The following is a 12,551-nucleotide window of genomic DNA, read 5'->3' as shown; positions in this document are numbered from 1 at the left end:
CAAAGTCCTTAAAAGGGCATTTCTTAACGTTTGTCTGGGTGTCTAGAATAACAAACTAATCTCTACTGAAAGTCAGACTGCCCCAACAGAGCATGAAAAGATCTCAACTATACAGGTCATCACTAGCAAAAGCAGATTCACATTTTAAAAATTGCTGACATTCTTGCTGAAAATCTGTCTATATTTACATGTTGTGGTTTGCACCTTGTGGCATCCTTCAAGGCCTTATACAAATAAACATAAGGAGGCATTTTTGAGAGTGCATTGACCCAAGATAGCTGACAGTGAATGCTTGGAATAACATCCTTGCCAGCTGGCTGCAGCAGAGAATGTAGTGATTCAGCAGTTTAATGGATCTTGAGTTTGGCAACAGTCCCCTTATAAATATCTCTTGGGAAATAAAATAATACAGGCCCAGGACTCTGGCAGGTTCTGTAATTGTTTACTTCTGGCACAAATCCAGGGACAGCACAAGCTCTAACTTAAGGCAAATACAGCTGTACAACACTGATTCTCCAAGCAGACTCTATTCAAAAGCCCAAGGCTAGAATTAGCTTGTATAACGTCTGATAAGGAGATAGAGATACCAGAAAAGCATTCACCAAAAAAAAAAAAAAATGCCTAAATCAGTAATGTTCAGTTTCACAGGAAATGTCTTTTCTCTTTACCTTTTTTTTTTTTTTTTTAAACATAGACAAGCAGGTAAAGTTTGCTCAAAGGTGAAATTTCTATACATAAATATCTGCCCTTTTACTGAAATTTAGAAACTGCTAACAGACTTTAAGAAAAAAAGTTTCAAAAACAGTCAACAAACTAAGCTGTCTTGGTCACCACATGACAATTATGAAATAATGAGATTTTCTTTTATCTTAAAATCTCCTAGCAAAATACTCACTGGAAAGTCAGAAAATGAAAGAAGGCCTCCCAGCTCAGAAACTCAGATAACAGCATCTCATAGCATTTTTATGAAAATAAAATCCTAATTCTTAGCACTCTAACATTTACTTTGGCCTACTTCTCTGAACTTCACCTGAAATTCAGACAAACTAACCATATACAGATTTACTGCAAGTAACATTACTAAAAGTGAAAAACACAATAGAGCCTTTTTGCAGCCTCTGTATCTGTCTCTGTGCTGCTGGGAGAAGTATAAAAGCACCAAGTCTCAAGGGGAAGCTGTGTTTTGTACCCTAGGCTTTGCCAGTCACTTCTCACACCATGCAAAAGAAGGTATGAAGGGACTTTTTATCCACTAAGTTCCTCAAATTTGCTCTACCAAATATAATAATCAAAATGTAATTACTCATTGATTTAAAAAAAAATTAAAATTAGCTACTATATTCCCCAAAACTGAAAGTGCTATCTCTAATGCAAACACTAATAAAATCACTTTATTTTAATCTGGATACATATTAGAGGCACAAATCATGCTGATACATCCACATACAGTACTCAAGCATTCCTGAACAGTATTCAGACTTCTCTGACTCTCCACCAACAAACAAGTATCCTGATATTCCCCCAAAACCCTTTTTTTGATCTGCAGCCAAAACCAATGATTATGCTTGGTCATTTGCTTAGATTCCTGGTGAGCTACTCAACAGAAATTTGGAGCTTACAAAAACGTTTTGTGGCAGGTCAACTAAAGCTTGTTAGCATGGAAAGATACTGTAAGGGCAGACTAAATGCTGCCCTACTGTTAATGCTTATTCTGTAGAATATTTTAAAAAAACTAATATTTCTGACTTCTTATAACATGTCTATTAGTTATCACAGTGATGAGTACAAGATTCTAGTTACTTCTCAAGTCTAAATGTAGACACGTTTTCATAATCCTCATTAAACATGCCCACATTAATTTCTTAGTAGGACACTTAGCAGTTTCACATCATTAAAACTTAAAACCTCTAAAATTTGTTGAACATTATTAAAACTCACTAAGTAACTTAAAAGCAGTGACTGTTCTTTTCACCAGTTTTATTTCTCTGTGCAGCAAATAAACCAAGAATAAGAATATAAATTATGAACTTCCAAGACAGAGAATACTTCTGATTGTTGAAGCCCACCCCCACTCTGCTGGGCATACACTACAAAAGAAAAGGAGAGCACAGTGAAGACTTGCTAACACTGTTTTTAAACAGCAGAAGTTTTGCATCACACCATTAAGATATCATTCCATAAAAAAGTAAAACCATTGGGAGGGAGAAGCTTTAACTTGTAAATATTAGATTCCAATCCATATTGTTGTCCACAATGCCCCTGGAATCAACGAACTGCACAGCTTTTCCAGCTACCCAGCTGGTATGTCGACAGCTTCATTTAATATTCTTGTCTAGTGATACAGCAAAGACCTCTCATGCCTATTTTTAAATGCACATTTTTAATATTCAATATAATGTTACTCTTTAACAAACTCTTTACTCCCTGCTTCTTTTATGAAGCTTCCTGTGGTCTTTAAAGGGATTGTTAACCAAAGAATGGATCACACTCTTTCTGCATGAGCAAATTCAGAAACACTCCATTAAACCTTTCAGTATTTAATATAAAGAGTAATCTCTCACCTCTGAGGAGATAAGCCAGTTGCTGAGTGATTAACTCTGGTGCCTTTTGAAGAATTTCTTTTACAACGAAAGAGGAAGAACATGCTTGTAACTCCAGGCTCCTGTCACATTGCTCATCTGGATTGATGACTTTGACAACAGCTGATTCCAAACTTTTATCCTCGCTATCAAGCAAATTTAGAAATTATACATATATTTATCTTTATAGCTACATAGATAATGCAGTAAGAAAGCGCAACACATTTTTTTAAATTCTAAACTACAAGAGCATTGTTATAGCTACCTGAAATCTGCTATAAAGCCAAAGGATGTCACAGACATCCTAAATCCGAGATTCTTAAATTAAGTCTTCAGAGTTCTTTAACTGCTTGATACATCACTAAGTACGACATTTCCTTCATCATAATCTATTAAGAACTATTGAAAAAAATTATTTCTACATCTGCTGAAAATAGCTTTCTCTATAGAGGAGATTTAGGATTTTCCCAACTGAATATCTGAATATTCTGAAAACTTACAATTTTTTTATTTTTTGTATTTAGATCACTTTATATTACTGTTTACAACAGCAGTAACCAAGCCAAACTAATTTTAATAATAAAATACTAATTGTAATTTTTTGGAATGAAGAAATACGGGAAGTGACAGTAATAAACAAAAAGCAGATCTTTTTGCTCTGAGGAGTGAATGATGCACTTAACTGAGGCACTTAACACATCAACAGCTGTGAGATTCACACATGTTTCTTTCTTCAGATTTTCCATACCTTTAGTCTAATCTTTAAACTTCTCAGAGTATAATGGGGCCATAGGATGCTACTTGTCTTAAATGAAGTTCTAAGGACAGCTGGAAGTAAACAGCATCCTTCACTATGGGCAAGACAGGCAGACCATTATAAAGAGGCTCTTCATAAAAGATTCACAACAGCCTTGTAAATAGTCCGTCTTAAGGATGGGTATGGGACTGTGGTCTTCCTGACACCAACTACTAGCATTTTGAAAGGCTGTAGTTGGTAAGGACCACTATAATTCATCAGTCATCTTAACAGCACATATCCAGGTGTCTGAGCACCTGCAAATCAATATAAGATTCTCAAACGAAAGCTAACTAAGAAGCAGGAAAAGAACTCTGATCTCTTATCTACTGGCCACAGGAAACTTCCAGACTATTTAATTAAATTAAAACATCTAATCTAAAGCATGTGAAAACTCAAGGTTCTTAAAAGTGGAAGTTCCATTAAAAGTGAACCATTCACCTTGTTACACTTATTCAACATAAAGGGAGACAAAATGCATTTTAGTTTCCTTTTTTTGGGTCTGGGTTAACATAGCAATATCAACATTAATACAGAAAAACCATTATTTTTGAAACAGTTCAAACTCAAATAAGCCACTTTACCTTGCTAGCATGTTGCTGTTTACAAGCGTTAAAGACAATTTCCCTTCAGCATTCAGCTGATGCAAATTGATTTCATCTCGGAAGATATGGACTGACTCTGGGATTTTCAGCTCTTCCAAAATAAATCTTGTCTCAGTGAAGTAGCTGAAGTCTTTTCTTGGTATGTTCATCACAGGTAAGCAGAGAACATCAGGAGGACTGACCTGTAACACAGGTGTGCATTTGTGAGAATTGGACCCGTCTTTCATCAGGATGGTATTTCAACAGAGTAAGCAATTAGAAACAGCCTGGATATTCTGTTTGGGGTCTTCTCCCCTTTACTTAGTTAAAAGGGAAAAAAAAAAAAAAAACAAAAAAAAAAAAAAAAAGGAGGAGGTATTTCACACTTCTTTTCTTTCATCTGTCACTGTTTGCCTCCTACAGAATACCTGGGAAACCAGGAGAGGAAAAGGATAAGGACTGAAGCACAAGACTGATTTTCTTATGTTATTCAATAAGCCATCTAATAACTACTCATTCATTTTTGTATGGAAATAAATGTTGATTATTTATCTTTCAAAAACTCACTTTCGATAATAACAAAACCATTGTTTTTACAGCAATTGACTTAACAATAAGTCTGTAACAACCTGGAACAAGTGAATTTAGACCACTCAGTCCAATTCTTCCATTACCTTGTCTAGAAAGTAGGCGTAGGCTAGGGTAGAAATAAGTGAATCCAAATCACAGGGTTTATTCCCAAGAACAACATGGACTTTTTCCAGGCATTTGCTCCTGTTCTGTAACATATTAGAAGACAATTGCCATGAGTGGAAATTATGAGAAAAAGTCAAATGAGAAAAGTTCAAAGGACAAGTTAAATAGCAGGCTTTGTACTAATTTGTAGCATTTTTCACTGTTGATTGAAGGAATGGACTTGTCCTGTCCACAAGAAGAACATTCCTTGGCTTCAGAGCACCCCAGAAAGCCAAAACCAAAATTTCACAAGACACCATAGTTTAGAACCCAATGAGGTCTTAATCTAACAGAAGTCTCTTTCACAGCAAATAGATAAGCAGCAACTTCCTGTATACATGGAAAAGCTTTTCAAAACACCTCACAAATCCATTTAGAAAAACAGTCCAAAAGAGTGTAGAAATACACAAAGCAAAATACACAGCAAATAATATGTAGCAAGTTGTAATTTTAATTTTACCTTTTTTTCTCCACTTAGCTGAAATCAGTAAATAGACAAGGTAACTGCCTTTCATCCTGAATCTTCAGAAGCTGAACACAGCTGAAGTACTATGAGTTTTGAATTGTTCTCACTCAACAAAATTGAGAGCCTTCCAAACAAGGCTCTCAAACCTATTGTATGAAAGCAAAGTATTGAAGGGAAGGACCTACCTTCTTCATAATTACACACAAAAAATATAAGATGACATTTTTCTCTTGTGCACATCATTACTGTCAAGTTAGCTGAATGGAAACATTACAGTTTATTTGCTTTCCATGCTTCGTAATTGGTGAAACATATGTGACTGATGCTAAGACTTGTTTCAGAAGCAAATACACAAAAGTAAACATTTTTGTTGTTAGCATGTACAGGCTGATGCACTTTCTGCTATTTTTAACTGGAATTCTGGGTACCAAGATTTTAATCTTTCAACAGAAGCATATAATTATAACATTACTCTTTAATAATTATAAATGTGCAATTTTTCTTAACCTAACCTTTTTTCTCTATTTCTAGTCTTACGCGTACTTGGACATAAGGAATACACTTAGATTCTCTTTCCTTTAATTGAACAGAGCCATCAAAATACATTTGGGTAATAAATCCAGGACAGAGTCTCCATCCCCTATATTCCCTCCATTCCCAGGAAAGACAATTTACTGAAGAATACGACTGGAACAGATACGTTCATTTATGCTCTAAGTCTTCACTAACAACACACTCTCTCCATTAACTCTTTTCGCTATAATTCTTGTAACATGTTCTTCTACAGCACACATTTCTGATTGATTTGCCACAATAAGGAACGAAAATAAAGCTCAAAAACTCATCCTTTTTTTTAGTACCCTCTCAATAAAAAATTTCTTCACAATACCAAATCTAAACCTGCCCGTTTCTGGATTAAGGGTATTCACACTTGCCCCACCACTACACATCTTTGTCCGAAATCCCTCTTCAGATTTCCTGTACTTCCCCTTTAGTAGTAGAATGCTGCTCTAAGGTCTTACTGCAGTCATCTCCAGCCTGAACATTCCAACTCTCTAAGCCTATTTTCCTAGGAGAGCAGCTCCAGCCCTGTGATCAACTCAGTGGATCTGTGGATTCCAACAGGTCCATGTCCTTCCTGTGCTGGGACCCAGGGTTGGATGCACTCCTGCAGGTGGGGTCTCAGCAGAGCAGAGGGGCAGAATCTCCTCCTTCCCCTGCTGCCCATGGTGGATGCAGCCTAGGACTGGCTTTCTGGGATGCAGGCACACATTGCCAGGTTACAATGAACTTTTTCTCCACAAACACCCACAAGTCTTTCTCCTGAGGGCTACTCTCAGTCCCTCTCTACTCAGTCTGTGTTTATGTTTGGCACTGCCCTGGCCCAGGTGCAGCACCTTGTATTTGGCCTTGTGGTTCATGAGGCCCATCTTTATGCCTGCCAAAGTCCCTCTGTGGTAGTGACAGTGATAGCAAGACCTTTTCCCCCACTTTTCCTGCTTTTCTCTTCACCAAGCAGAATTTCTCTTCCCCTCTTGCAGATTCAATATACACTATTTCAGCAATATTTCATTTCCCCATGTGCAGCTAAATGAATGGTTTTTTAACATCTCACTATTATTTAGTAATAATAACCTGCCAAATACTCTCCATATATATTGTCCATAAATACAACCCTGAAGTATGCCATCCAAGCACACATATTGCTTATCTTACATGTCTGAGACTGCTCCCTCTTTCACCACCTAGTTTACTTAGTCTACTACATGCTAATCAGCCATGATTAGGAAAAGCAGGCACATGGATGTAAGGGTTCCTCTCATAGGTCTTTCCAAGCAAAAATGTGGCAGAGAAGAACACAATCCGGAAGACAAAGATCCATAAGACCAGTAAGGCTTAGCTACAATAGGATTAAAATTTGATTACCTCCTGCAGTTATCACAGCTAAACCTGAGAGGAAACATGAACTGCCAAGAATCTCTGAGAATTAAAAAAAAAATTGGGAGGTTAATGATGAGGATAGAACTCTTAAACTACATACAAGATGAGTGATTTCCCTTCCTGATGATGAGTTTTTCTTTAGCTAGACTAAGGGTAAATTGTAAAATGCACAAACACTGGATGACTGGGATAAAATTAATTATAGAAATTACGTGTCATTTTCAGATGGCATCTATCAGGATAACTCAATTTACATCAGACCTGCATAGATTAACATTCACTTACTGTGCTCAGAAAAGAGATTTATAAACATTATAGGCTACCTCTATAAGAGATGTGATTCTCAGATATTTGCTATGAAGAAGCTCTCATATTTGTTCAGTTTTGTTGTCTATAAATACATAAAAGCATTAGTATGACAACTGCATCTTTATGTAACTGCAGTAAAAATACCATTTATTGGTTCCCATCTGCATCAAACAGCTAATGTATTCAAACATACTGCAATACTGCCAATCAGGTTTGTAAATATTTTGATCACGACACATTAACTACATTGATCAAACTACAATATTCCAGTCAAAAATTACATTGTCTTTACTTTTTTTTTTCTTCTCTTAATAGAGAAGTTGAAGTGATCCTGCAAGGTAATAAACACTGAAGACTCATCCTAGTATAAACAGAAATGCCTACAAAACGCTCAGTGTAGCATTTTGTAGCAAAAAAAAACTTTTCCATTTCCTCCATACACATTCACCCCCTCACATACACAATGCACAAATACATGCTCAGCAGGCACACATGCCTTGCTTTCTGAGTCGTTATTTGCTTTTCGCCTTAAATTTCACTAGTTCTGTCCTTAAACTGTAATGAAATCACTGCATTTTACTTCATGGAATGGGACAGCACTTGTCAAGCACAGCAGTTCTTTGAAGAAGAAACAATATGGCTTAACAGAAGCAGATTAAAAATGAAGAAGCTGCAAAACCACAGAGCAATACATAGTGTCAGATACAACACTGAAAATTTTTCCAGCCTTGTGGCTGAAGCACCAACCAGAGGGGGTAATAGCTTCACAGACACAGTATTCCTGGAGGTGCACAGAGGAAAATCATAACTGTCTGGACAAAGGCCAAGATAGCAAAAAAATCTGTCTTTCAGTAATTAAAATAATCAAATCACATGAAAGAAGATTTATGTACCTGAAATTCCACCTTCAAACCAGAGGTACAATTTATTGCATAGTCATTTTGGAGTGCAACTTGCACAACTTACAGTAACAGGCAGTATTATGCTTCCAGCAGCCTGAGGGCTTTTAACATGATTATAGATCTCTGTTGTCAGAGAAATGGTTTTAAGCCAAAGCAAAGTTAATTTAACATTTCATGCAAAGTTCCAGTTAGTTAAATACTTCATAAGTCTTTTCAAAAGAATCCTTTGGCCTGGAAAAAAAATAGATGGTCTCTTATTCTAAAAAGAGATGTAATAGAGAATCCTTGTCTTCTTCCATTTTTTAAGTCAGTCAAAAAAATTATTCCATTTCTCTGCCCCTGTAGTATCCCATTTATCATGTACAGTATATGATACATAGTCATCTAAAGTACTAGCTTTTAAATACCTGGTTACATAAGGATTCTTCCCTAAGGAACTCAAGTGTAGTCACAAAAATTTCAAGTGTGACATGTTTTAATCATTACCTATGGAATATCCACTGTACAGTCTTGCTTTAATTACAAATATGAAAGAAAAAAAAAAAACTTCTACAGCAAACACCAATACCACTAGCAGAAAAAAATATAAAACAAAACAGGAATTTTCCAATTCTGCACCATTTGCTTTAGTGCTGGAGAAACAGCCATACTAGTAAGATAAACAAAGGTGGAAGGATCAAAAACACCATCCTCGGAAATGGCTGGATAAACATAAAATGTTATCTGATATTTTGCTTTGGATGGGATACAGTGAGAAAAGACCATGACTAGTCCATAACAAAGACTAGGAGAACATCTTCACACCTTATCTGTTGTACAAATAGCACTTGTTTATATAATTAATCCACTTGCACTAGTACTCTGATGATTAGTGCACTGTTCATGTGTTCAAAAGCAGGTTGAACACAGCCTTATGATTACATCTGCTCTTCTTAAAATTAGTATTAATATTAAAAGGTGTATTTTAGAGTCAGCATCTTGATAAAAGGAGGAATTTTACTAATTTTAAAATGTTGCTTCCCAAATTCACCATGTTCCATAGAACTGTGACGTTCATTCAAAATAAATAATGCAATTGAGGCACGGTAGCTATCCAACATGCCAGCCAGGCAAGGAAGCCTTATCTTTAGATTGTTCCTGGAATTTCCACAGAACAGGAACTCTCTTTTCCAGTTATTTCTAATCAAGAACTAGCAGGGCCAACTATTACTGATGAGAATGTAGTTCAGTATTTCTTCATTACCAACAGGCTCTGACTCAGAATTCTGCAGGCAGACAAACTTACTGCTATTCAGGAAAAAATTCTGAGGAATCACAAACATTTATCCCTTTTTCACTTTTAGTTAATTTTACAGCCTGTAACTGTAGGCAAGTCAGCTCTGCTTGTTTTTGAAACACCTTCTCTCTAGTTTATTATATACATTCATTCACACTGAGAAAATCCAGAAATGGACAATTATTTCTACATTAAGTTTTCACTCGAAAAAAAATAGCTGGCATAATCAAATAATGCAGAAATTCTATTGAAATATAAAAAAGAAGAACTACAGAACTCAGAACATTAATCAAAATTTTGTTGGCTCTTTTTAAAATTAGATGTACTCCATCAATTGTTTGGTGTTAATTTTTCACCATGTTTTATAAGCTTTATATGTTCACAATCCTCTGCTTCTACAAAATTTTGTCTTCAGGATCAACATTCGAGACACCACTTCTACTAGATCATGGAGTGTATGTATTCAGAATACCCAGTCATATGTGATTTTCAAACTGAATCATACATGGGATATATATATGCCAACTCACATTTTTGAAGTGCGACATTGAAGTCATATATTTTGATCCTATCTTTGCTGCTATATCAAGATAAAAAATGCTTTAAGTCAGACAGACATTAAATATGCTTTGTCTTAGAGAATTAGAGAAACCTAAGTTTTTATTATATAAGATAAACAAAATAATAAAGCAAAGTATTATTTTAATGGTTTAAATGACTTTGTAGGCTCAGTAGCAATATCACATTACTCCTCCTGCAAAGACAAAACAGGATACGGTCTCCTATGGCTGAAAAAGGAGACTGTTTCCAGCACAATGATTATTTAAGCTTGACTTAGCTGTACTTCAACAGTCTGTCAATAGGATTCTCTATAATAGAAGTTACTAAACTAAAAATCAGTCTCTTTCTTTCATTTATGCTGCATTAATTAATTTGTTGTTTAAATTAACCTGCCTTACACAGGATTAGTGTTCTCACCTAGTAACTGAGTATAGCACACAGAAATTCAGCTTAGAAATTCAACACACAGAAAGTCAGCAAATGAGCAAGTTATATTCCTAGCCCAGGTCACCTTTAGTGCTTAAAGTCAGTCACAATAAATCTCTGAATTTCCACCTCAAGCTACCTAACTCCTCTTTCCACTTCCTCCATACATGCCACTTAACGCGCAGAAGTGAGACTGGAATGCCTAATCTAGTTTACTGGACTTGATTGTATTTATCTCTCTTAGGAATTGTTTAACTTACTACAGGACCAAACTGTTCTTTGAGATATTAGACACAAATGACTTAAGAGTGCCCCTCAGGTAAATATATCAGCTCTGTGGTGTGTCAGGAGGTGATGGGTAGCAACAGTGCCCTACATCATACAGTGCAGAGACTGAATAAACTACACAGAGCAAAGAGAAAGTGTATTCAAGAAAAACAGGTGGGTTTGTTTTAATAAAGGTAAAGGAATGCAATCCAAACAATACAGTTAATTTACCTGCCTCTCACAAACTTAATATCTGGCCTTGGATTGCTTAAGTTTAGCTGCTTTAAAAAGAAGGAAACAACTCTGCTACTGAGAATAAATTTACCAAGAGTCAGGAAGCACTTTAACATTGCATTTTACAGAAGCCTTTGGAGTAAAGCTTCATCTTTCTTAAATCAGTGTAACCCTTAGATGACGGGCACCAAGCTGAACATGAAACCACAGCCTGAAGTAGGCCAACAGCTCCATAGAAGTGTCATTAGTGAGCAAGAAAATCATAGCTGGAAGAGATGATCAGGCCAAAGTCACTTCCACTTTTGCCTTTTTTGTTCAACAGGTTTTTATCATACTGTAATTCTAAAATGTCTTTGGATTTTTACCATATTCTGTTAAGAATGGTGCTGAAAAGATTTCAGTTTTTGTTTTGTCTTTTGTTTTGTTTCAGTTTTTAACTTCAGCATTATTTCAGTTGCTCTTTTTTATTCCACACTGAAAATCAGGCACCTGTTCCTCTGTAGCAGCAAGTACTGCTCTGCTCTGCCTGCTCTAGACATCATTCCACAAAAACTCCTTTATTATCATTGGCAGCTTCTTTCTTCATCAGGAAATTCTATGATTGTAATATGTTTTACTCCTGTTGTCCTTCTGAAAAATAAATATTTGATTGATCTGATGTAAAAGCTGAGCACAGAATAAAAATTGTAATACTGTGCTTTTTAGTAAAAGGATGTGCACTCACCATAAAACCTGACTTTTAAAAAACAATCTATTTTTTATTTGCAATGCTATGCGAATAGAAACATAGGCTTCATTATGAGAATGCAGTTTTTATTCACACAGTAATTAGTTATGTCTACAGTGTTTAGATCTCTGAATTGTCCTCACTATAACACTAGCATCAGAGCCCCACACATATTGCAAATGAGAAAGAGAAAATGCATAATTACATTCCTGTATTACTTTAAACATGCATATCATTTCAGTGTAGTGCTAGTCACTAATAAAATTTTGTTGCTTTAATGCCTAATACTCCTTTTTACACAGATGACACAACTGCAATATAAACTTTTAAGTAGTTTATTTAGTAAGTTCATCTGGGTTCAGGCTAAGGAAGCAGACTGTATGTTACCTTTTGAACGCATATGCGAAGGATGTAATACATACATCAGAAATACCCATGTAAGGAATGAACCTCTTTCTCTGATAATGTGGGCTGTGTCCAAGTGCCCAGTCTGCTCATGAAATCCAGAGAGGTCATTGATACAATGACCCATGGAACTGCTGCCTGGAGCAGTCTGAAACCACCTTGACCAATTTACCTCAATAAAGAATCCAATTCAGATGTTCTCCACCATGACACACCTCCCCTTCAGCCTAACCAAAGAAGAATAATCTATGGCATGAACTAAGACCCTCACATGTGCTCAGATGACTGGGGTCTTCTCAGTCACTCTTGGTCCTTTCCTTTAGCACTGGTCATCTTCTTCCAG

General features: G+C 36.0%; 1 protein-coding gene across 14 annotated transcripts in view; it reads right to left on the bottom strand.

The window, feature by feature from the left end:
• PRUNE2 (prune homolog 2 with BCH domain) overlaps positions 1-12,551 on the bottom strand; it is a 177,860-nt gene that overhangs the window by 100,367 nt on the left and 64,942 nt on the right. For 13 of the 14 annotated variants that reach the window (XR_014951409.1, XR_014951416.1, XR_014951406.1 and 10 more), the window contains 3 exons: positions 4,634-4,738; positions 3,960-4,162; positions 2,562-2,725 (listed from right to left, as the gene is read on the bottom strand). Coding sequence is in view for 4 of the 14 variants with exons in the window: in XM_085567098.1 (XP_085423224.1) it covers positions 2,562-2,725; positions 3,960-4,162; positions 4,634-4,738 (472 nt within the window). In the remaining 10 variants the exon portion in view is untranslated. The remainder of the gene's footprint in view (positions 1-2,561; positions 2,726-3,959; positions 4,163-4,633; positions 4,739-12,551) is intronic. The other variant, XR_014951415.1, reaches the window with a different exon arrangement.

Source organism: Lonchura striata, chromosome Z, assembly GCF_050655825.1.
Source record: "Lonchura striata isolate lonStrDom1 chromosome Z, ASM5065582v1, whole genome shotgun sequence".
NCBI classification, from domain to species: Eukaryota; Metazoa; Chordata; class Aves; order Passeriformes; family Estrildidae; genus Lonchura; species Lonchura striata.
The sequence above is the reverse complement of the archived record's forward strand: the minus strand, read 5'-3'. Positions and strand labels throughout refer to the sequence as shown.